This window comes from Canis lupus, chromosome 24 (genome assembly GCF_003254725.2).
Source record: "Canis lupus dingo isolate Sandy chromosome 24, ASM325472v2, whole genome shotgun sequence".
NCBI lineage: Eukaryota > Metazoa > Chordata > Mammalia > Carnivora > Canidae > Canis > Canis lupus.
Genome location: NC_064266.1, coordinates 36,077,894 through 36,102,852, shown reverse-complemented (window position 1 = coordinate 36,102,852; position 24,959 = coordinate 36,077,894). Strand labels below are relative to the sequence as shown.

The 24,959-nt window shown below is 47.2% G+C and overlaps 1 protein-coding gene across 1 annotated transcript in view; it reads left to right on the top strand.

Moving 5' to 3' along the window:
- The window catches only part of KCNB1 (potassium voltage-gated channel subfamily B member 1), a 101,324-nt gene extending 77,045 nt beyond the window's left edge, over positions 1–24,279 (top strand). Inside the window, exon 3 of the mRNA XM_035705350.2 lies at positions 13,589–24,279. Within this exon, the coding sequence (XP_035561243.1) occupies positions 13,589–15,598 (2,010 nt within the window). The 3' untranslated portion in view covers positions 15,599–24,279. The remainder of the gene's footprint in view (positions 1–13,588) is intronic.
- The last annotated feature ends 680 nt before the right edge of the window (positions 24,280–24,959 follow it).

Below are 24,959 nucleotides of genomic sequence, written 5' to 3'. Positions count from 1 at the left end.
GGAAGCAGAAAATGAATGAGTGAACAAATAAATAAACAAGACAACTGCAGTTTGTGGCAAATCACCAAGGAGGAAAAGCAGTGGGGGAGGAATGAGTAGCTGGAGAGGACTTTTGTAGGTTTTTTTTTTTTTAAGACTTTATTTATTTTTTTTTAATTTTTATTTATTTATGGTAGTCACAGAGAGAGAGAGAGAGAGAGGCAGAGACATAGGCAGAGGGAGAAGCAGGCTCCATGCACCGGGAGCCTGATGTGGGATTCGATCCCGGGTCTCCAGGATCGCGCCCTGGGCCAAAGGCAGGCGCCAAACCGCTGCGCCACCCAGGGATCCCAAGACTTTATTTTTTAAGTAATCTCTACACCCAGTGTGGAGCTTGAACTTACAACCCCAAGATCAAGAGTCACACGCTCCACTGACTGAACCAGCCAGGTGTCCTAGGAGGTGTTTATTTTGAATCAGGTTGTCAGGGACAGCCCCTCTCAGGAGGAAATATGAGAGATATGAAGGAGCCAGCCATTGAGAAATCTGGAGGGAGAGCTTCACAGGCAGAGAAAACAGCAAGTGCAAAAGTCCTGAGGCAAGAATGCTCTTGGCATGTTGAGGAGCAGATAGATGGCCAGTGTGGCTGGAGGAAAGTGGGAAAGAGCAGAGGAGAAGAGATCTAAAAGGTCAGCACAGGGATCCCTGGGTGGCGCGGCGGTTTGGCGCCTGCCTTTGGCCCAGGGCGCGATCCTGGAGACCAGGGATCGAGTCCCACGTCGGGCCCCCGGTGCATGGAGCCTGCTTCTCCCTCTGCCTGTGTCTCTGCCTCTCTCTCTCTCTCTCTCTGACTATCATAAATAAATTTAAAATAAAAAATAAAAAATAAAATAAATAAAATAAAACAAAATAAAATAAAATAAAAGGTCAGCACAGGGGCAGCCCAGGTGGCTCAGCGGTTTAACACCACCTTCAGCCCAGGGTGTGATCCTGGAGACCCGGGATCGAGTCCCATGTCAGGCTCCCTGCATGGAGCCTGCTTCTCCCTCTGACTGTATCTCTGCCTCTCTCTCTCTCTCTATCTGTCTCTGTCTCTCATGAATAAATAAAATCTTAAAAAAACAACTCTGCTTGAAAGGAAAGGAAAGGAAAGGAAAGGAAAGGAAAGGAAAGGAAAGGAAAGGAAAGGAAGGAAGGAAAGGAAGGAAGAAGGAAGGAAGGAAGGAAGGAAGGAAGGAAGGAAGGAAGGAAGGAAGGAAGGAAGAAAGGAAGAAAGGAAAGGTCAGCATGGGGGCCAGACCAGGCAATGGCCATATAAGCCCCGTAAGAGTTTGGACCTTGGGTTAAGTGCAGTAGGCAGCCACTGGAGGGCTTTAAGAAGGGGAATGATAGGACCTAGTTCCTACCTTATAGATGGGCATGTAACTCACTCCAGGAGAAATTGAAAAGGCTTCTCCGAGGTGACATTTCTGCCAAGTCTTGAAGGAAGTGAGAAAGCCAACTGTGTGTGTGCAAGAGAGGGTGGGAAAGAGTCTCTCCAGCCCCAAGGGACAGCAAATGGGAGGTGCTGAGGGCTCTGCTGACTTTGCCTTTTATTTATTTATTTTTAATTTATTTTTTATTGGTGTTCAATTTACTAACATACAGAATAACCCCCAGTGCCCATCACCCATTCACTCCCACCCCCCGCCCTCCTCCCCTTCTACCACCCCTAGTTCGTTTCCCAGAGTTAGCAGTCTTTACGTTCTGTCTCCCTTTCTGATATTTCCCACACATTTCTTCTCCCTTCCCTTATATTCCCTTTCACTATTATTTATATTCCCCAAATGAATGAGAACATATAATGTTTGTCCTTCTCCGACTTTGCCTTTTAAAACAAGAAAATGAGAGGCTAGTGGGGGTCCAGAGAAGGAAGGTGTTAAAGAAAAGGTATTTTAATGACACTTGTCATAGACCGTAGGGCAGACTTCCCTCAGGACATTGCAGCAGGTAACAGGCAGAGAGTGCTGCAGTGAAGGGAAAGGAGTTGGGCCCGAATCCCAGGACAGCACTGCCAAGTGGGAGTTTCAGCTGAGGAGCAGGGTGGCTTCGGTGCTTGGAAAATCCCTGAGAGGAGAAGGTGGCTTGTTGGGGGGATTCTGGCTGAGTATTTGAGGGACTCTTCTGGGACACAAGAATGATTGTCCTCATTATCCAAAGCCCTTGGCGGGGCATGAAGGGAGACAGGGGAAGAAGACTGCTGCCAATAATAAGCACAACGTGTGCTGCACTTTGCATGTGTGTCTTGAAGACCCTTGAACTTCTGCCCCTGTTGCCTCTCTTGCTTCATCCTCTCTTATTCTTCACTTCAGTCTCCCTGCTCCAACCATGTTCCCACCCCAGGTCCTTTGCACTTGCTGTTCCCTCTGCCTGGAATGTTTTTCCCACTGATGGTCACATGGCCAGCTCCTTCTTATCATTCAGGTCTCAGCTCGAATGTCACCTCCACTGAGAGGCCCTGCCTGACCACCTCAGGTAAACATATCTCCTACTCATCCCTTTCCTACCAACCTGCTGAATATTTTCTTAGCAGTTACCATCACCCAAAATCATCCTATTGACCTGTTATTGTTCATTGCGTCCTTCCCTCTACAAGATGGTCAGCTCCACACAAGCTGGGGTTTCAGCCTGATTTGTTCACTGCTGTATCCCGAGCCTAAGATGGTGCCTGGTGCATCATTGAACAGACGGGTGGATGGACAGCTGGATGGATGGATGGACAGATAGGCAAATGAACAAGATTAATCCCTATAAAAACCTGACCATGTAGGTATTCTTATATCCTTTTTATAGACGAGCAAACCTAGGCTCAAAGAGGCGACAACAATGGGGAACATTGATTGTCCAGGGGCAGGACTTAAACTCAGGTCCCACTGACTCCACTCTTCTCTTCAGTCCCCCACCAATGAATAGTAATAATAACTCATGATAATAGACCCCACATTAAAGTGGTCTTATATGAAGCTCACATCTTCCTTCCAGTTTAAAATAAATATGCAGTGAACATTCCCTGGGCCCTTGTTATATGCCCGGCACCACATGCATGATTGCATAGAATCCTTAATGAAGTAGGAACTGTTTGATCCCGTTGCGCAGGTGAAGAAACTGAGGCTCAGAGAGGTTAATTTTTCCAGGAGTTCACAGCTGGAAAATCAGGAAGCTGGAATTAAAACACAAATCTGTGGGACACCTGGGTGACTCAACTGGTTTAAGCATCCAACTCTTGATTTCGGCTCAGGTCATGATCTCAGAGTTCTGAGATCATTTTCTCTCTCTCTCTCTCAATAAATAAGTAAATAAATAAACTCTATTAAAAAATAATTAAATGAAGTCAAATGCAGGCCTAGGTTCTTTTTTTTTAAGATTTTATTTATTTATTCATGACAGATACAGAGAGAGAGGCAGAGACACAGGCAGAGGGAGAAGCAGGCTCCACGCAGGGAGCCCGACACGGAACTCTATCCCGGGTTTCCAGGATCATGCCCTGGGCTGAAGGTGGCGCTAAACCGCTGAGCCACCCAGGCTGCCCCAGGCCTGGGTTCATTAACCAATACATTTTAGTGCCTCCCTCCCACTGGACCTAGTTTATTCATTTTTCTACTCATTTATCATGCTTCTTCCTGTGTTTGATGAATGAATGAGGACAGGGTTCACTGTCAAAGACAGGATGAAAATGCATATTACAGAGTCTTCCGGATGACTTTGACCCTTTCAGTTAACTTTTTGTCAGATCTGATGAGATCATCATTGTTTTTAACCTTGTGTCGTCACCGCTGGTTGGGCTCATACCAGAAGTATCAATTTAGCTGTTATCTTGATGCTTACCTGGGTTCACATTACTAATACTTCCAAGCTGTTGTTTCTTTACAAGGATCTCTGTAAGGCATTTGCCTTTGTCTGAGAGGACTAGTTTGCTTAAAACCAGAGAATAGAATCTGCACTCCCAACTCAGCTAGATGAATTAGTCAGGCTACTCTCGATTACCCTGCAGTGATGAGGAAACACACAATCTCAAGACTCTACACATCAACGTTTTATTTCTCACTTGTGCAATTCCCACTAAGGACCCAGTAACAGTGCAGCATGGCCCTCTTCCAAGTGGTGGTGACTCAGGATCCACTGTCATCTCAACACGAGACCTCCATTCTTGCTGAGGAGAGGAAGGGAACTCACACCCACTCACCCTCAGCCCAGAAGCCATCTACATCATCCCGGTGCAAAGCCCATTGGCCACAGCGAGTCACATAGTTCTGCACAGAGGAAGTAGAAGCCTCCGGTGTGCCCAGGAAGAAGACAGGAATGGGAGAGGAATGAGTCCTAGAAGTCTCTTCCATGCCAGGCATACACTGCAGGGCTGCCGGCAAAGATGTGAGGGTTTCTTTGCCACCCTGCCGAATGGAGGTTCCCCTTCTTCTTCCTCCAGGGCACTTCTGTTTCCCCGATAGCTGTAGAGAGCAAGCAGGGTGCCAGTGTTGGTTCATGGACTCGACATCAGTAAAACTGGATTTCTTCTTTTCTTTTCATTATTAAAGTAGAAATAATAGGAATTTCTCTCTTTTTAAAAATCTGCTTCCAATGCTATTATGTTTATTAAATCTATCCTGGTTATTTTTATTTGTATTATGGTGAGACCACTTAACGTGATATCTACCCTCTTTACATTTTTAGTGTACTATGTAGAATTGTTGACTCTGAGTACAGCGTTGGATGGCAGGTCTCTAAGACTTACTCATCAAATGCCAGTCTTTCTGCACTTTCTGCACCTCCCGGTGCATCATACTGTGGACGTACCTGCATTGGAGACCATCTCCTTATAGCCCTTGTGAAGCACTTTATAGGTTTCAGAACACTTACTGCATCCCCAAGAGGAAAGCAGGGTGTAGATCTCAGACCTCTCTGTCAAGGGAGGCAATGATGCAAATCACTTCTGGCCACAGGCAAGCATGACCTCTCCACACTATCCTTTCCCCTGCCTTGGCAAGAATGGAAGTCACATTTGGGATGATAGAGCCTCTGTTTCCCTGAGTCACTGCTTGAAAAGGAACTATGCTGGAGAGCCAGCAGATTCTCAGTGGCTGTTCCATGAGAAGGACCAGAGATGTGAAGATACTTGCTTAAGGATGCCCAGCCAGAAATAGAAAGTAAGTCTCTTGACGACCCATGCATCCATTTCACCTCAACATGAATCTCTAGTGAGACTAAAATGCTACATGAAAAAGACCTGTTGTTAAGCTACCCAAATCTTTCCTTCTAAATGTATGTTGGACCTTAACCAGCAAATCGGGCTATTGTGAAGAATGACCACGGAGCCATCATTCTGACACTAGCCAGAGTGGTGTCCAATCCCAGCATCCAGACCAATGTATTTCGCTTCCTTTAGCACCCTCAACTGCCCTGGCCAGGCTCTCAAAGGCTACCCACTCCACTCCCCATCCTGCCAGATTCAGGGGACAAAGGAACAGATTTGTAGCTCAGCAGAAGCCATGGACACTGTCCTTACCTAACATTCCCTGTGCTCCTTGTTTCTTATTCACTACACTGCTCACTGCAGCAGGGGTGGACTGATACCATTCATCACTGTTGAGACCAAGAGTCCCTTCCTCAACTCTGTGTGCCCTCAGCAAATACAGGGAATTGGCAATCACTCAGGCAGGAAGAACATTGCTCTGATCACATTTCTCACTATGCATTCCTCCCTCTGCTGGGACCAGAGTCAAGTCTCCATCACCACCACCACCACCAGAGGCATCGTCCTCAGAATGGCAGGTCGTAATGTCACCAGCTCCCAGAATCCCTACTTTAATTTAACAAGGCTCATGGGAACTTAATTCACCTGTTAGGAGAAGGATGTCCAGCCCAGATCTTGTAGGGAAGAGTCAGATCATCTGGGGAAGATGGTTCAAGTGAGGACATAAGCAAAGAACCATAACCCAGACCCTAGGATTCTGGGATTAAAAAGGTCCTCAGGTGTTAAAACAGAAGGGCTTCAGAGCCTAGAAGACATGGGATCGAACCCTGCCTCAGCCATTTCCCTTGTTGTCACACTGGTTATTGTCTTTGTAAGCCTTAGTTTTCCCAGTTATAAAATGAGGGCAAGGGGTACAGCACAGCCTGCAGGTGGTTTTCAGAATGAAATGAGATTCCTCATTCCATAAATACATATTGAGCATCTACTGTGTGCTCTGAGGACCCAAGATTGAGAAAAATCAAACACAAACTTCTGTCCTCAAGTTGCTTACATTCTACAGAGGTGGGCATTATTGTGAAATTGCAACATCGATAGCATTATAAAGAGAAAGACATGTACTCTGAAAGACTGCAATTACAAATTTGACCTGATTAAATCAAGTTCAGGGATGGCTTCCCTGAGGAGGATCACCTGAGCTGAGCTAAGAAAAATGAGGAGGAGCTGACCAGGCAGAGTGGAGGAAAAAGCATTGCAGGCAGAAGGCATAGTGTGGGCAAAGGCCCTGTGGCAGGAAGGATCATGAGAATGGTGAGGGACCAAAGGAAGACTAATGTACCCGAAGTGAAAGAGCAAAGTACAGGATAAGCCTGGAGAGTTCAGCAGAGTATAGACTAAGTGATTTTAACAAGACCCCAAAATACAGTGGTTTAAACAAGATAGACATTATAAGGTAGACTAGGAGTTGGCAAACTTTGTCACTAAAGGACCAGTCTAGGGCTGGGATTAACTTCCATCTCAGATCCAAGATAGTTACTTCAGCTCTGCCCATCACATCTGCCTCCCAGCCAGAAGAAGGAGAAAACAAAGGGCAAGCATCATTTCTGCTCATATTCCATTGGTCACACCTAGTCACATGGCCTCATCTAATTGCAAGGGAAGCTGGGAAATACAGTCCTTATTCTGGGTAGCCTCATGTCCAGCTAAAACTGTACAATGGATGAAGGGAAGAACAGATATTGGGGATATTTAATGGTCTTTGCCACAGTGGGCCAGAGTTTCTTTGGGGGAAACCAGGAAGGAGTCTGTTTGCAGTGGTCCAATGGGAGATGCTGGTGGCTTGGGGCAGGGTGGTAGCTTGCAGGTAGAGAGGGAATGGAACGGACCCAAACATGTTTGTAAGCCAGAATTGGCAAGACTTGGTGATGGATTGGAGGTGGAAACAAGGATGACCCTAAGTTCCTGGCTTTCACAATTAGATGCAAATCTCGTCTGGAAAGTTCTTCATACACAGTAGCAAGGGCAGTAAGTGGTTGCAGTCTTCAGTATTGTGGGTACAGGATGGCAAACCCAACACCTACAGTGACCTGATAGATAACGAAAGGAGTGAAGGGGCCTGTGGGAAACTGGGGAGCCTGAGCCCTGTCTACAGGGGCCACTGCTTCTTAGCTCCAGGCAATGGTTGCAGTCGGGAATGCAGGTTGAGTGTAGACATCATCTGACTTGCCAAGGGAATGTGAAAATCTGGATTTTTATGTGAAATCTTCCCAATTTTGAAACTTGAGCAAATAAGTAAAAATAAATTTTTCAGCCCAAAGGCCTCTGATTTATAATGCCTACAATACCCCCCAGCAATGCCACTGTACCCCCTTTCTGCCTTTGTGACTCTGTTGCCCCCTGTTGAAGGCTGTTGCCTGGCTCACCCCAGAGCCTCTGCCTTCATCCATTGTTGTCCAGACACATCCTGTCCCTTTGTGCCCAGGAGCGCCACCTGCAGGCTCTCGACTCCCAATTTCTCACCAATCCCCCACCAGTGGCCTCCACTGCAGTGAGGAGAGGGGGGCAGACCATCAGTCTGCTCCCAATCCCCTTAATCGGATCTGCACCAGTGACCCTTCTAATTAAAACTCCCTGGCTATAATCTCCCTTTAAAGCTAGGGAAGCGGAAGGGCCATAAAAGGAGCGAAAGGTTTGCTGGTCCGGAAGCTGCCTCCTCCTACGTCCTTGAAACCATCTTGTGGACACCCACAGACCAGAGATCAAGTCCCAGATCTACCTCTTCCAAGTTATGTGGCCCTGGAAAAGCCACTTCGTTCTCTGAGCCTCCCTTTCATTCATTTGCTTGTTCATTCACTTACCAACTATTTAGGGAGCACCTACTCTGTGCCAGGCACTGTGTCAGGAGCTAAGGACACAGCAGTACAAGATAGACTCAGCCTGGGTCCTCATGAGCCGATGTTGTTTTGCAGGACCCAGAAGCGAAAATTTCAGCTCAGTAAGATCAGTGCTATGATGGGCGAAGCTTCGGAGCTGTGGGCGTCCAGAGCATGGACATGCCCAACCCAGACCTGGGGGTCAGAGCAGGCTCACTGGCCACTATGTTGAGGGCTGATGGGCAGTAGGAATCAGCCAGGAGAAGTGGAGGAGGAAGGGCACAGAAGGCAAAGGGAACAGTATGGTGAGGACTTCAAAGTATGTGCAACCATGGCAGTGAGGCTTGGGAACTATAAGTGTTTTCACCTGGATTCAGTATAGAATATACAGTGGGAAATTCAGGAAATAGTCTGGAGAGTGAGAAGAAAGGTAGTCAATATAAAAACCCAAATCTCTCTATCACTCTTCATCAGCTCCTCCTGCCTCTCCAACCTCTCCTCCTGCCCTCCAACTCTCCCTCTTACTCAGCCCTCACCTACACTGAGCTGCTTTGTGTTGTTGGATTGAACCAAAATCATTCCCACCTCAGGGCCTTTGCACATGCTATGCCTTCTGCCTGGAATGCTCAGGTCTTTGAACAATATACTCCTCATCCTCAAGTCTCAACAACCAGGGCACCTCCTAAAATAGGTCTGCCCTAACTACCCAACTTCATGTGGACACCCTACCCCCTTGCTTCCCTACTGATCCCACTGGTTTGTTTTTCTCAATAACATGTAGCACTTAATACTATCTGACATCATCTTGCTTTTTTATGGGTTTATGGATTGTCTTGTTCATCTCTCCCTCCCAGCTCCTTGAGGCCATAGAAACAGTCTTTCTTATCCATGTTGCACCCCCAGCAATTAGCAAATCACCTGATAATTACACATGCCAGTTAAATGTGAAGATTAGAACTTTATCCAAGAGTTTGTGGAGCCATTTACAGGATTTACAACAGGGCTATGGGTTGGTTGGAGTCTTGCTTCTCTCCTGGGACCTATCAGGCTGGTTGTGAGGATCAAAAGCAATGGGATATTCTTTATGGAAAGCAAAAATTTTATAGTTTTATTAAGACTTATTTTACATATCATCTAATTAACCATTCCTGGTGTGCAGCTCCCTGACTTTTTAGTAAATTTTCTAAGTTGTGCAACCATCACCCTAAATCAATTTTAGAACACTTTATCACCCCAGTGACATCATTACAACTGTTAATCCATATTCCTACCCTGCAGCCTCTAATCTGCTTTTTATCTCTATAGATTTGCCTTATCTGGACACTTTACTTAAATGGAATCCTATAGTATGTGGTCCTTCATGTCTGGCTTCTTTCACCCAGCATCATGTTTTTGAGGTTCACCCACATTTTAGCCTGTGCCAGTCCTCCATCCCTTTTTATGGATAAGTAATATTTCATTCTAAGGATATACCACAGTTGATCACATCATCAGTTGATAGACATTTGGGTCACTTCCACTTTTTTATTTAGGGATAATGCTGTTATACACTTGCTTGTGCATGAAGAGCAGTTTCCAAATAAAAGTACACTTATCACAACAAGCCCTGAATAATATACAGAATTGTTGAATTACTGTACTGTATGTTGAAACTAATATAATACTGTAGGTTAACTATCCTGGAATTAAAATTTAAAATTATTAAATCATTTATGACACTTGTTTAAAAAAAAAAGCAATTTCTAAGCCCTGATCATCTCTCAGCTTGCTAGAGCTTCTAATGTCCCTCTATGGGTTTGACACCAATGGGCTGCGTACCCATGAATGAGTCCCTTCCCTTCTCTGCTTGAGTCTCCCCATCTTTCCACACAGGAGCCTGTGCCCTTTTATGCACAGATATTCTGTGCCTTGTTCACATTCCTGGAAGAGCAGGGGAGTATGTGGAGGAAATGATAAACAGTTTGTATTTATAGCTGCTGGAGCCAAAGGTGGGCATCCCCGTGATCAACCACCAGAGCTGACAATTAGGAGGAGGGCCTAGCTCCAGGACCCCTGGATCCCACCCTGGGAACTCCCACCTGCTTTTCTCTTCCCCCAGAGGACCAAAGCCTCTGCCCTCATTTAGTGCAGACAGGTGGGTTCCAGGATCCAGAATCTCCTCACAGGGAGGGAATTTGAGGACTGCCTCCAAGTCCCTTGTCCTGATGTTTGCCTTTGCTCCCTGGGTTCCTGGAGTCCTGCCCAAACTTGATTGGGCTCAGATCCCAGGAAAACAAAGCTGGAAATGCAGAGGCCCAGACAGGGGTTTGACAAGGGCTGGGAGGACTCTGGGTGCTGGCTGGTCCCCCCACCCCTAGGGTCCTTCCCAGAGACCAGGTCAAAACTGTTTGTTTGGGTTTCAGGCTGTTTGTGGGATGTCTGCTGCCTTAGCAGGCACTGGGGCCCACAAACCTCAGCAACCAGTCCAGGGGCAGGGAGTGGGCATGATGATAAATCACCTGGATAATAATTTAATAACATAACACATATTAAATAGCTGTTATGTTATGTGGTAAGTACTCAGTTACTTTCATCTCCTTTCTAGAGATAAAAATGGAGAAATGGAGGCTCAGAGAGGGGAATCGATTCGTCCAAAGCCAACAGCCAGGGATAATAGTGTCAGGACTCAAACCCATATCCAAAACCAGCTCATACATTAAATATAATACATCACTACAGAGTGATGACGGCAATAAAAGCTGATCTAAGGGCCTTATGAATTCATTGAACTCTCGTTGCAGCCTCCAAACCCCCCCCCCACTAGCCCAAATCTTACAGATAAGGAAACTGAGGCACAGAGGGTTTAACTCCCACTTGGAAGTTCCCCAGCCAGGAAGTATGGCCCTGACTCTAAAGGCTTCAGTGGGTCTAAGAAAGGAAACTTTTCACACAGCAGGCAGGGCAAGAGGCCCCAGGTGCTCTGACCCTCCCAACACAACCCTGAGCAGCAGATGGCCCTCCCACAGGAGCCAGTGAGGCCTCTGCCCCCTTTTCTTCTTTCCTAGGTGTCCTGGGGCTGAGAGGAGGGGAGGGGAGGGCACATTCTCAGGTACACAGGTGGTGCCTGCCCTTAGAATAACAGGCCCTAAGGACTGTACATAATATGTGCATAATATGCCGGGTGCATAATTCATGCATCTGTCAGCAGAACATCAATTATGTTGGCCTTCCCTGGAGTTGTCTAGGGGTTAGAAACTGGAGCAGGCTTCCCTTGCTAGCCTGGGGGGAGGGGGAGCAGGAATGGGACCTCCCAGCTCTTAAAGAAACAGGCTTCCCAGGAATCTGCTCCTCCTCCTGCAGGCTTCCTCCTTTGGAGGGGGTAGGGGTTGGTCTGTACCCACCTAGAGCAGCAACCTGCAGGGCTCACCCAAGGCCCTGGCTGGCTGCCCCAGAAAACCAGACCCACTTTGTGTCTAGCCCTGCGCTAATAATTCTACATGCATAATCGCTTTGTCCCCCTCTCTATAATTTATGAGGGACTGGCTACTGGTATACTCTAGGGTTTCTCTGCCTTGGTACTATTGACATTTTGAGCCAGATAATTCCTCATTGCAGTCCTGTGCACAGCGGGGTGTTCAGCAGCATCGCTGGCCTCTACCCGATGGCTGCCAGGAGCACTCCACCCCCAAGTCATGACAACCAAAAATTCCTGTGGCATTTGTCAGATTTTGAGGGGACAAAATCACTCCTCAGTTATGAATGACTGGAATATCCCCATTTCACAATATTCATAGGAAACTGAGACAAGGAATGTTTCAATGCCAAGGCCACTCAGCCAGGAAACACAGGGTAGCAGAGCTGGATTCTACCTTTAGAGACCACACTCCTAACTCTGTGAAGGAGTTCCCAAAGTATGCTGCCGGAATGTTTTATTCCAATAAGCAGCTATTTATTTTAATGAATATTTAACACATCTTTCCCTAGCACGCAAAATCAGCATCTTTGCAAATGTCATTTCTTAGGACAAGGCTAAAATAGAGACAAGGTGAGCAGTGTGTGGTGGTGGCATTTGGCTACTGAGTAGAAGAGTAGTACAAGCAGCAAAACAACAACATACAATAGGCTGTCAGTCCTGAGCCAGACAAAATAGTGATTTGTTAGGGACATATTAGCCCTGTATTTAAAACTCTCCAGAAAAGGGCAGCCCGGATGGCTCATCGGTTTAGCATTGCCTTCAGCCCAGGGCATGATCCTGGAGACCTGGGATCGAGTCCCACATCGGGCTCCCTGCATGGAGTCTGCTTCTCCCTCTGCCTGTGTCTCTGCCTCTGTGTGTGTGTGTGTGTCTCATGAATAAATTTAAAAAAAAAAAAAAAAAAAAAACTCTCCAGAAAAGAAAAGGGATGAGAAGAAATTGTGGTTACCCCCAGGGTGGCAAAGGACCCACAGACAATGTCAGCATTATTGTCACATACCGTTTCTTCACCCAGGTCATGGGTTCACAGGCATTCACTTGATTATGGTTTATAAATATATATAAGTTTGATATACTTTTGTATGTATCGGATACTTCTTTTTGTAAAGTGATTACTGAGCACTGGGTATAAGGTTGATGAATCACTGACCTCTACCTCAGGGAGGGTCCACATGGGCCGGGTTTTAAAAGATAGATTGGAGTTCACTGAACAGAGAAGAAGAGACACAGCCATGCAGGATTGACCAACAAACCATGTAGCCAGAGAAGCATGATATTTGGGAACCTGAGGCAGAAGAGGCCCAAAGAGAGGGATCAAAGTAAAAATGTAGGCTTGACAACCCCGTGTGGTGAGTGGGGATTCACTGCAGAGAACGGAGCCTCTCATGCCCACCCGAGCAGCAAGGGTATTGTCCCATGGGACATAGCAGGCCATTTCGGGACCGGGCAGGAAGCAAAGAAGAGCTGGACCACTTGGAGGCTGGGTGGACTAGGCTGATGGGGTGCTGTAGACTGAGAGACCACCCCCTACAAGGATGGATGGCATATATCAGACACTCTCTGTGTGCTGCTGGAAGCTGTCCTAAACACTTTGCCCATATTAACACATTTACTCCTTGCAGCAGCCCTCTGAGGTAGACACTGTTATTTACCATCCCATTTTGCAGATGAAGATAAAATGAGGCTTAGAGTGAACAACTGGCTCAAGGTAAGCAAGCGGCAGAGCTGGGATTCAAACCCAGAACAACCTGACACCAGACCCCAAGCTCTAAATTGCCACTCCTACACCGTCTTTCAGATCTCCTGTGTCCTTACTGCCAAACCCCGGCCTGGAAGTATTAGCCTTAAATCATTGCAGTGTCTGGGCTTCAGTTTGTACGTCTGTACAGTAAATGGATTTGAATAAATGACCTTTTTAGCTCAAACATCCAGGCATCAAGTGACTAGTGAGATGTGAAAATACTCTTGAATGTTGAGGAATATCCTGTAGACTCAGGGTGTTAGGATGACCATCCTATTGGAGGTTGGTAACTAAATCCCACTCTCTTCTCCTTGCAGATCCTTGCCATAATTTCCATCATGTTCATCGTCCTCTCCACCATTGCCCTGTCACTCAACACGCTGCCAGAGCTGCAGAGCCTTGACGAGTTCGGCCAGACCACAGACAACCCCCAGCTGGCCCATGTGGAGGCCGTGTGCATTGCATGGTTCACCATGGAGTATCTGCTGCGATTCCTCTCCTCACCCAAGAAGTGGAAGTTCTTCAAGGGCCCACTCAATGCCATTGACTTGTTGGCCATCTTGCCATACTATGTCACCATCTTCCTCACCGAATCCAACAAGAGTGTGCTGCAGTTCCAGAACGTCCGCCGCGTGGTCCAGATCTTCCGCATCATGCGTATCCTCCGCATCCTTAAGCTCGCGCGCCACTCCACTGGCCTCCAGTCCTTGGGCTTCACCCTGCGGAGGAGCTACAATGAGTTGGGCTTGCTCATCCTCTTCCTCGCCATGGGCATCATGATTTTCTCCAGCCTTGTTTTCTTTGCTGAGAAGGATGAGGATGACACCAAGTTCAAAAGCATCCCAGCCTCTTTCTGGTGGGCCACCATCACCATGACAACGGTTGGGTATGGAGACATCTACCCCAAGACTCTCCTGGGGAAGATTGTCGGGGGGCTCTGCTGCATTGCAGGGGTCCTGGTGATTGCTCTTCCCATCCCCATCATTGTCAATAACTTCTCTGAGTTCTACAAGGAGCAGAAGAGGCAGGAGAAAGCAATCAAGCGGAGAGAGGCTCTGGAGAGAGCCAAGAGGAATGGCAGCATTGTATCCATGAACATGAAAGATGCTTTTGCCCGGAGCATCGAAATGATGGACATTGTGGTTGAGAAAAATGGAGAAAATATGGGTAAGAAGGACAAAGTGCAAGATAATCACTTGTCTCCCAACAAATGGAAATGGACAAAGAGGACACTATCTGAAACTAGCTCAAGTAAGTCCTTTGAAACCAAGGAGCAGGGGTCCCCTGAGAAGGCCAGATCCTCTTCTAGTCCTCAGCACCTGAACGTCCAGCAGTTGGAAGACATGTACAATAAGATGGCCAAGACCCAATCTCAACCCATCCTCAATACCAAGGAGTCAACAACACAGAGCAAACCAAAGGAAGAACTTGAAATGGAGAGCATCCCCAGCCCTGTAGCCCCTCTGCCCACACGTACAGAAGGGGTCATCGATATGCGAAGCATGTCGAGCATTGATAGCTTCATTAGTTGTGCCACAGACTTCCCTGAAGCCACCAGATTCTCCCACAGCCCTTTGGCATCACTTCCCAGCAAGACTGGGGGCAGCATAGCCCCAGAAATGGGCTGGCGGGGAGCTCTGGGTGCCAGTGGCGGTAGATTTGTGGAGGCCAACCCCACCCCTGATGCCAGCCATCGCTCTACCTTCTTCATTGAGAGCCCCAAGAGTTCTCTGAAGACAAACAACCCCCTGAAGCTCCGAGCACTTAAAGTCAACTTCATGGAGGGTGATCCCAGTCCACTAGTCCCCGTTCTGGGGATGTACCATGACCCTCTTAGGAACCGGGGGGGCGCTGCAGCTGCTGTCGCTGGACTGGAGTGTGCCACACTCTTGGACAGGCCTGTACTGAGTCCAGAGTCCTCCATCTACACCACAGCAAGTGCTAGGACGCCCCCCCGATCACCTGAGAAACACACAGCAATAGCATTCAACTTCGAAGCAGGTGTCCACCAGTACATTGATGCGGACACAGATGATGAGGGGCAGGTGCTCTACAGTGTAGATTCCAGCCCTCCCAAGGGTGTCCATGTGAGCACCAGTCCCAAGTTCAGCGTGGGGACAAGATCAGAGAAGAACCACTTTGAAAGCTCCCCCTTACCCACCTCCCCTAAGTTCTTGAGGCAGAACTGTATTTACTCTACAGAAGCATTGACTGGAAAAGGCCCCAGTGGTCAGGAAAAGTGCAAACTCGAGAACCACATCTCCCCTGACGTCCGCGTGTTGCCGGGAGGAGGAGCCCATGGAAGCACACGGGATCAGAGCATCTGAGCTACCCCAGCTGCAACAGAGACTTGTCGCAAGACCTGAGAGGCGTGCTGTTCAGCTTACCTGCCACAGAGCTTTTCCACACGAACTCAGAAAGGCTCTGCAAAGCCCCCCAGACAGAAGTGAAACTCCAGAGGAGGCTCTCCAAGGGCCTTGAGAGCCATGACAGGTACGACAGAATGAAGTTGGCCAAGCCACAGGATATGGTGTCTCCTTGTAACAAGTCCACTGCCCTCTTTGGAAGATAACATGGGCAGAACTCACAGCCACCACTACCACATGCTGGACCTAACCAAGGCCACACACTCCCCACTTGTCTGTCATGGCTCTCCATCACAGCCTCAGGGTTGGAGGTGGGGGCAGCATCACCATCCCTCCTGGCTTCAGCTGGAGAAGGATTCTGGAACAATAAGTGGCTGGGTTGACCAATTTCGTTTTGGGTGTTACCTGGCCACCTCTAGGAACTCCTGTCCATCACCTCCTGGATGGATCCCACTGTTAGAAGGCTACAGAAGATACTCATGTCATGGGGAAATTTCTGCGCCATAAGCCACGATCCCAGCGCAAAACCCTTACTCAAATGTCTTCATTGACTTCAGTGTTCCGTAGTACCTGAGATTTTATTTTGAAATATCATCAGGGTGAGTTGCACCACTTGTACTTGATTCTAATCGCCCCCTGGCAATCTGGGAAGGGTTCAGACGGCAGGCACTCAGCCAACAGTAGGAACTGTGAGCATTGCTTTAGGGTTGTATAAGGAAAACACTTTCTGTACATCACTAGTGTAGACTCAAAAGATATGCAAGTGTCAAATATGCAAAAGAAATAGCTTATTCAAAGAGACTGTATGTTACCGAAGAACAGAATAAAATCTGATTTTTTTTTTTACCTGCAAAAAATGAAAGGAAAAAAAAGAATCCCCAATTGAAATGCCCAATTCAGACTTTTGAATACTTCCTGCTGCAGCAGGGAAAGCATCTACTATAATAGAAATTCTTTTTTGTTTCCTGTGGTATTCAAGTTTTAAAAAAAAAGTTAAAATAAAAAGCACTTTATGTTTTTCAAAAATAGGTTCTACCAGGGACAGTGTCAACATCTTGCACTTTAAAACAAGCACTATTTCCCGTGGGCCACTTTTTGGGACTGTAGTTGGGTGGTTGCTCCATGCCTGTGTCCGGCCACGGTGGGGGATTTTGTGCTGGTATTGCCGTCTGCCATGTCAAAGTCTGTGGGCTCCTTCCCTGCCCCTCTGAAGCTTCCCATTAGCCCCCTTTGCGAGGAAGGGTACTTGAGCCCTTGTGTGGGGCCTCTCACAGAGTCACGTGTACCGGAAACATGCACATCTCAGAAGAGTACAGTAGACGGTGGGCATTGGGTGTTTACTCTGTTCTCTTTCTTGTCAACCAGCTGTTGGTGTGTTTTCAGTGTCACTGTCTGTACGGAAACTCAGCCCTCCTTTCTGCAGCCATCAATGCAGCCAGTACAGACAAAAGCAATAAGTATTCGTGTGCATTGTGAATGGTTCTGGTGTATCTCTTGGTGTTGGTCTTCCTGTCCTAGTTTGACGACCTGGCGTTGGCCTGCCTGAGTCGGGTCCAGGATGGAAGTGTTGGCCATTCCTCAGTTCAGAAACATTGGGTTGAGCCACTGATCAGCATGATGCCATGTTGTTGGCCCATCTGTCAGTAAAGATGACCTGTCGTTGATCTGCCTGTCTTTAGTACAATGGACCGATGTCGTTCTCTTAATACAACATTGATGGATGATGTCCCAAGTCCAGTAGCGTAGATCTGCCAATCCACAATCCAGTGACAGACATGCGTCTTCCTGATGGAACAAACATGGAGTGGTTCGCCTGTCCTTCATACAATATGTTACTGGTCTGCCTGTTAGTATGATGGCACGATCCATCTGTCAGTACACAGATACCACAGAGTCCTTCTGCGTGCCCTCTGTACAGTGGCATGAGGTTGGACCACCTGTCACAGGTATGATGACATGGAGTCATTCCACCTCCCTTAAAAACACAGTGTTCTCTGCTGAATACGTACCTGGTCCATACTGCTTCTCAGCGTCTCCAAGGACTGCGGATCCCTCCGAGTGTGTGTGTTACCGCACAAAACGAGGCCGAAGTATCTTGACGCTCCGAGGTTTCTTCAGAGCACCCCAGCAGCACCCGCAAAGGGGCAGGGAAAGTGGGAGGTCATCCCGTGCTGGGGGCATGCCAGAGAGAGGAAGCAGCAGCGGGCCCGAGTGCTTTGCGGGGCACACGGTGCGGGCTGGGGGCCTCCAGAGGAGCGGCCGCCGGACAGTCCTCCCCAGGCCATGTCAGCTCACCTGTCTCTTCCTTGTTTTTATCACCATTTCCGTCGGCCGTCAGCACAAACGTGAAAATTCAGGGAAAACAAACAAATGCTTTTTGATAAAAGTAAATAGTTGTGATTTCCGATTCAGATATTTTTAGAGCTGATGCTATCTGTAAAAAATTAATAACAATAATAATAGAGTCTATTTTACATATCAGGAAAGTGAACATGTTTAAATATAGCCATATATATAGCGAGAAGGAACTTACCACCCCTTCTTCAAATCAAGGCATTTCATTTGTTGGTTGAAGCAGATGAGAAGTGTACAGATTGGATATGGTTTTTCTTTCTTTCTTTCTTTCTTTTTTTTTTTTAAACTAATAACCAATTGGTGCAACTCTCCTTGTAACCAAAGGCCCTTTCTGCCTTGTGTGGTCACACAGGACCTGGCCCTCCGTTCCCCAGTGTAGTTTGTCTGACCTTAAAGTAGCATTTTATTGAGTCACTTTTGAAGGACGAATTCAGAAGTATCATTAAGAACCTACCTTTTCAGGCTTACTAGCCAGAGTCCTATAGAGTTCTTATAGAAACAGAATAATTGAAACTCAGCATATACTATGCTTAGAAAGTATTGCATTTTGTTTTGGTTTTTTTCTTTTACTTGGTGTATGTATTGTGGGAATATAGCTTTTATCCTGTGCCCAACTCAAAATAGAGTATTGTAAGTTTTCCCAGGCCCCACCTGCCAAAAAAGGAACGTACCCCGATTTTTAAAATGTTGTACACCTTACCTGTACCTGTGTACATGCACTGGGAAATCTACCTAAGAGTCTCCATGGAGAAGCTGACCAAGACAGACAGGTCCTCATGGAGGAGAGGAAAGAGCATGGTCTGCAGGCAAATAAGCACTTTAACTCAGTGATCCATGTCCTACCCATTCCTGAACCAACAAAAATGGGAAAAATAAAAAATAAAAAATAAAAACAAGTCAACCCAAAGAAACCAAACTAGGGGCTGGAGCTGGTGAATGCCTGGTCCCTTTGGCGAATTCGGTGAAACCCTGGTCAAGAACCCAGCGGACCTTGGCTTCCAACTTCCACCATTAGCAGTAAGGGCTAGGGACCAGGTCTCTGTGTGTCCCCGATCACACGGGGGAGCCTGCGACCCACGGAGAGAGAGGTGGGCGAGCTCTGGAGGAGTCGGCTTGTTTTCACTTTTTTATCTTTGGGTAAAGACAAACAACAGGACTTTGGTGCAGTAGATTTCTCAGTGCCTTCTCTAGGAATTTTATCTTAAGCACACTTCATGGGGAAAGAAGAAAAGAGGATAGAACACATTGTCTCCGTGAAGTCCCTTTCTCTAAAAGCACTGGGGATCAAGAAGGAAGAAGACAGAAGAGGGGGGAACAGCAAAATCCTGAGGAGGCCATTCCTTTCACCTCACCCGGCTTGCCCCCGAGTAGCGCTGGTGACGACAAACTTTGCCAAACTGACTCCCAGCTCTCCTCCACCGCGTCTTGGTGACTGTAGCTTCACCCCTGCCCTTTCTCCTAATAAGACCCACTTTTCTGAGGAGAAAACACCACCACCAACAGTATTCTCTTCTGTACAACTGTGATGTATTGATGTTTGTAACATATCTGTCTTGTTCCAAGTCACGGCTGGAGTGTCTCGTCCACGGACAAGGGTTTGAAATTTAAACTTCACCATGGACAAGGGTCACTAGAGCCAGGTCTCCCTCTTTCTCCCCCTTCCTCTCTTCCCTCCCCTCCATGCCCCCCTTTCCTTATTTCTCTGCCAGCTAGTCTCAAGTAACACAACCCCAGGCTTCAGCCTCCATTTAGGTAACTTTGAATCCAATGAGATTGAAGTGACATGCCTCCAGGGCATGATCCTTTGGGAAAGGGCTTTTCCAGTGACGAGAGGAAGAAGGGGTCACCTCTGGGTCCCCTGCAGCCCTGAGCTCAGTTTCCTGTTTCTGGTTTCTCCCGGCTTATATGACAGCATGCAAATGCTTTCCCTCAGCCAGGGGGACCCAAACCAGCCTGGCTCCGCCCCCAAAATAACAGTTACCTCTGCATTTTCTGTTGCCATGTTTCTGGCTCTAGAAGTATCTGATGCAGGGCTGTATTGTAGGATATCCATGTATCTCAGAGTAGTCTATTTTTTATCTGTTGGGATAAAAAGTATGTAGGCATATGTGTGTTTTTAGCAAATTTGTAATAGGGATATTAAGTCTCATGGCTTCTTTTGTAATATAGAATAACATTTTAGGAGTTTTATGGTTGGTCATTCTCATAGCTGATATTTTCTGGTCTCTCTCATTTCCTCCCATCACCCCTTGGGCTTTCTTCCTTTTGATTCTGACTTTCTGAGGATGGGGAAGACATTGGATTCTGACTTCCTCATGCAGGCATTTCCTGACACTTGGCCTCGAATCTGTGGACACTGTTACTATCCTCGTTCTGTCTGTGTGTTTCTCCTATTTATTGTTCTTAAGAATCCAGGGCACAGATGCAGGAGTGAGACCAGGGGAAGCAGGGCTACGGATGGCCCTCAAAATCAGGATGGAATGTGGGCTGGTTCAGCTCCTTCTCCCCCACCCTGCTGGCATTTTGAAGAGACTGAATTTTCTCATCCCCAGAGATCTTGGGACTGAAAATCTCACGCAAGCAAACTTCCCCCTGAGGTCCAGAACACACCCAAGCCCCTCTTGGCTGGCCTGTTGCCATCTCCAGTCCCCCGCTCCCCTGTAACATCAATTGGATCCGAAGGCCAGAGCATTTTCAGGTTCTTACAAACCTCAGAGAACATGCTGGGCCTCAGATCTCATCAACTTCTTATCAGTTCCTCATTTTAATCCATTTCCAACATCCTCACCAAAAAAACAAACAAACAAATAATAGACAAGCTTACAGCCAAACCCTGAGAAGACATGTCCCCCAGAATCTGCCATTTCATCTCCCCTTCCCTTCCCAGCTGCCTGGCTCCATAGCACCAGAGACTTGTGGCAAGGGCAGTGGTGTCTTTCCAGCTTCCACCTATCCGGGCCCTGAGGAGTTTCTGTACTGTCTTAATTCCACCTGGCAGCTTCCAGCCTCAGGTGGGCAGAGGACATCTCATGAAGCAGGATCTTCAGCAGAAAGCAATTCTCCACTCTTCAACTCATGCAGGAAGATGAAGAAAGGCCAGATGATCTCCAACTTGCATTCATTTAGGTGTTCATACCCCCATCTGCCTCACTATCAGCTTCAGGACTCTGGCCTCTGCCCAGATCAGAGTTCTGAGCTGAATCCAGGCCCCCATGGCAATGAACCATCCCCTTGGATAAACTCCAAGAGGAAACGAATCCAAGGACAAATGTAGAGTTTTCCCACCTCCAAAATTCCTGGTAATCTGGTTTGAACCAGAGCCCAATAAAATAGACTAAATTTTTAAAAACTTTTGCACAGGAAGAAAATAAAATTGTCTCTCAGTAGTTCACTAGGTTTGATGCCCAGATAAGCAAATACTCTATCCTGTGGCTGTTTTCATCTAGAGAGAGATTGGGAAGTTTGGGTTTCTATCTACTGCCCCTGGTTTTCTTAACCTGGAATTTCTCCTGAACATCCCCAAATGCCAGCCTGAAGAAGTGGATTCGGAAGAGGCTCTGGTTAATCCAGTGGTCCCTCATCTTTTTCCCCTCACAATTGTGACTGTTCATTCCTCTCTGCAAAGATCCTGAAAAGATCCAAGGGCTGGCCAGGATAGGGGAAGGGGGGGCAGTTCTCCCGAAGAAGAAACCATCTGCCTGGAGGAGGGCTGCGAGCGAGCGAGTATCCGAAAGCCACTGTTGTGTGAGAGAACGAAGCGGTCAGTTTCAGCTGGGTTTAAGGAGGTGCTTCTCAGGGGCAGGGCTGCCTCACCATGGAAGTCGGTGCTGTGTTGGGGCATGAGCTGCTTAAAAAGAAGCTAGATGATGCACAAAATGGATGTTGCAGAGGGCCCTCACATTGCATGGCAACTGGACTGAACAACCAGGGAAATTCATCCCCCTCCCCCAGGGAGGTCTGTATGTGATTTGGACATCTGGGTGCAGGCTCAAGGCATCAGGCAAAAGGAGGGAGTACAGTTAGCAGAAACTCAAATTCTAGGATCTGGAGTTCTCTGCAAGAGTGCCGGGGAAGGAAGTGGCAGCAGGATACCCTGCTTCCCTGCTGCTTCCTATCTTGGGCAATTTTAATGACCCTGCCAGTCATTCATCTAACCCATCCCCAGTGCCCTAACAGGAACCACACTGGGTAGGATGAGGCTTAATGCTACCTTCCCAGACCAGCCAAGAAATCGTCCCATCTCTGGCTGGCCATCTCATGGTGCTTCAGCTCTTCTGCCCAGACCCTGTGCCCTCACAGGCCTGAGGCTTTTTGTACAAGAGATGCAATTATCTTTTATCCACTAGCCAGCGGTCTAACTGCCCAGGCAATAGCAAATGGCACCACTCCAAAAGGGCTTTTTTTTTTTTTTTTTTTTCTGGCAAATAAAACAGAAAATCCCATTCAAGACATTTGAAATTCCCCACCCAATGAAGCAAGTCCAGAAGGACCAAAAGAGAGAGGCAGCTGTAATCCAATTTTGCAGCAAAACAAGGCTTCAGCTGCCAGTCTCCCACATCTGTAGCCCCTTCCCGAGTGAATCTGGATACTGCATTCTCCAAGGAGAGTATTTTATACAAGAGGTGGTTTGGAGGAGGCGAGGCTTCCCTCCCCCTAATTGTGTATTGTGGGCTTGGAGGAGGTGAGGCTTTGTCCTCAGGGTGACCCCAAGTCCAGGCTGTTGTAGGTGGTTTTATCATGAAGTGAGGCAAGACAATAGGGTGGCATGAACTGACTGAGCAGATACTCTCTCCCAAAACAAAATGAAACAAAAACCCAGTTCCCAAGATCCCCCTTTGAGGCTCTGTCCTACAGAAATATGTCACATTGGTGGCTACAATGGCATGACAATTCTGGAAAACGAAGGAGACTCCCAATTCTGTCTCAAGATGCTCTCAAGGGTCCTACACAGATCATCCCACACTTCTTGCCTCCCTGAGCTAATCCAGGTTTGGAAAACACAGAAGGAAGCACATGAGAAGATGCCTAAGAGATTCAGATTTCTCCACGGCTTTGGCTTATGGCCCCCTGATCTTCACTAGGGTTTTGGGCTCTCTCCGATAGGCCTGACATCGAAGCTCCATGTGCCTAATGGACAGGAAAGAAGAAGGTCAGCAGCTGCTGGGCTGGGGGCAGCTGACCTGTTTGCTCTCCAGACCTACCCTGGCTTCAGTCCCAGGCCAAGGGCTGGCAACGTCATTTTCTGTGCCAGGAACTCAGGGTTGTCCCCCAGTGTAGGCCTGTAGCACATAGTAGACACCCAACCAGTACTCTTTTGAGTGAGAGAATGTGTAAACGATTGACTTCTGAGTGAGTAAATACAGGAATTCATTGGTTCTTGCCTGGCTTGATGATATTGCTAACTGGGAAAGAAGGAGATGCCCGCCCCCCTGTAAACCGCACCAATTAAAGCCTGTAAGCCCCACCAATGCCATTTGCCCCTTGACTCAGTTGGGGGCAAGTGAATGTCCAAATTTGACATTCGTCTGCCCTAAGGGCCACAGTCTTCTCAGAGCTACGCTTCCAGGGGCCCCACAGGGCAGCCCCAGGCTCCTTCCTACTTTCCTATCCTGCATTCTTAGCCTCATGTTCTAGTTTAGCTCACAAAAAAGGGATTTGCTGGGGGCAGGAATTTGGGAGCTGACATCTGGAAACTGGATTGCATTCCCTGAGCCATGGAAGTCCAGCTGGAAAAGAGGGCCAACCCGCCCTCCGACTTTGAGAGCCAATGGGTTTTCCCCTATTTTCCGAGCCCCAGTGCCCCCCTAAGGTCGTGTGTGCCCCAATTCCATTAGCTAAGACCCTCTGTCTCTCCCAGGAACCATGGTGTGAGGTTGAGGCTTTCCTGCCAGCAAAGCCATTCTGATCACCCCACCCATGATGGGGGCCAAGCCTATCACATTAGCCATAAAAGACCAATGTCCTTAGCCATTCTTTTCTCGGGGTCGCATTTGTGGGTCCTGTTCATCTCTGGTCAGTTGATGTCTCTAGTCCTTCCTGTAAAGGTGAAAATGAGCATTGTGTGTGTGTATGTGCATGTGCGTGCACATACACACACACAAATACACACACACACATAAACCAAACAACAAAAAAAACGGTGTCTTTTTATGCATGTGATGAGATGAAATTGTGACCTCCAGCTGCTGTCCTGTCTTGTAAAATATGTCCAAACGTTTAAGAATTTCTAAGCAAATGGTCCTTTAATGAAGTATGCACAGTTCAATAAAAAGGTATGGAGAAAACAAGCTTGGTGGAGTTTGTATTATTTTCTGGAGGGCTCAGGGAGATGGGGATGTGAAGATCTGCAGGGAAGACTAAATCCCTGGGGACCTATAGGGGCAGCACTGGCTCCATTTCTCCACCTGAAAGAGAGAGGGTATGAAAATGTAACTGGCTAAGCGTTACCCCAATATGCAAGCAATGGTAACACACCCCATGCTGTATTCACGGACCAAAGTCCAAATTCTGGTTATTTGCCTCTCGTGTCAACTGGGCCTGGACATTCTTGGCCCCACCACCTCTCTCTCATCAAAACGTCTCACGGTGCCTATGAGAGTCACACATATGACTTTGACGATCCATCCCCCTTCTCTGCTTTACTGTTCTCCGTAACATCACCCTGACACACTATATTTTATTTATATATTTTGTTTAATGTTTACTTCCCTTCAAACAGAGCGTAAATTCCTCCCTCCAAGAGAACATAAATTCAAGAACTGGAAAGCAAAGAGAATAAGGACTGGAAAACAAAACAAAACAAAAAAACCCAGAACAGAATATCCAAGGACCATGTGTGTGTCTTTCTATGTGTTTTGCTTTGTTTTTTTTTTTTTATTTTACCCACACAAATAGTAATATACCATAAACACTGCTCTGCATATTGCTTTTGTCATTTAATATATCTCGAAAATCATTCTGCATGTCT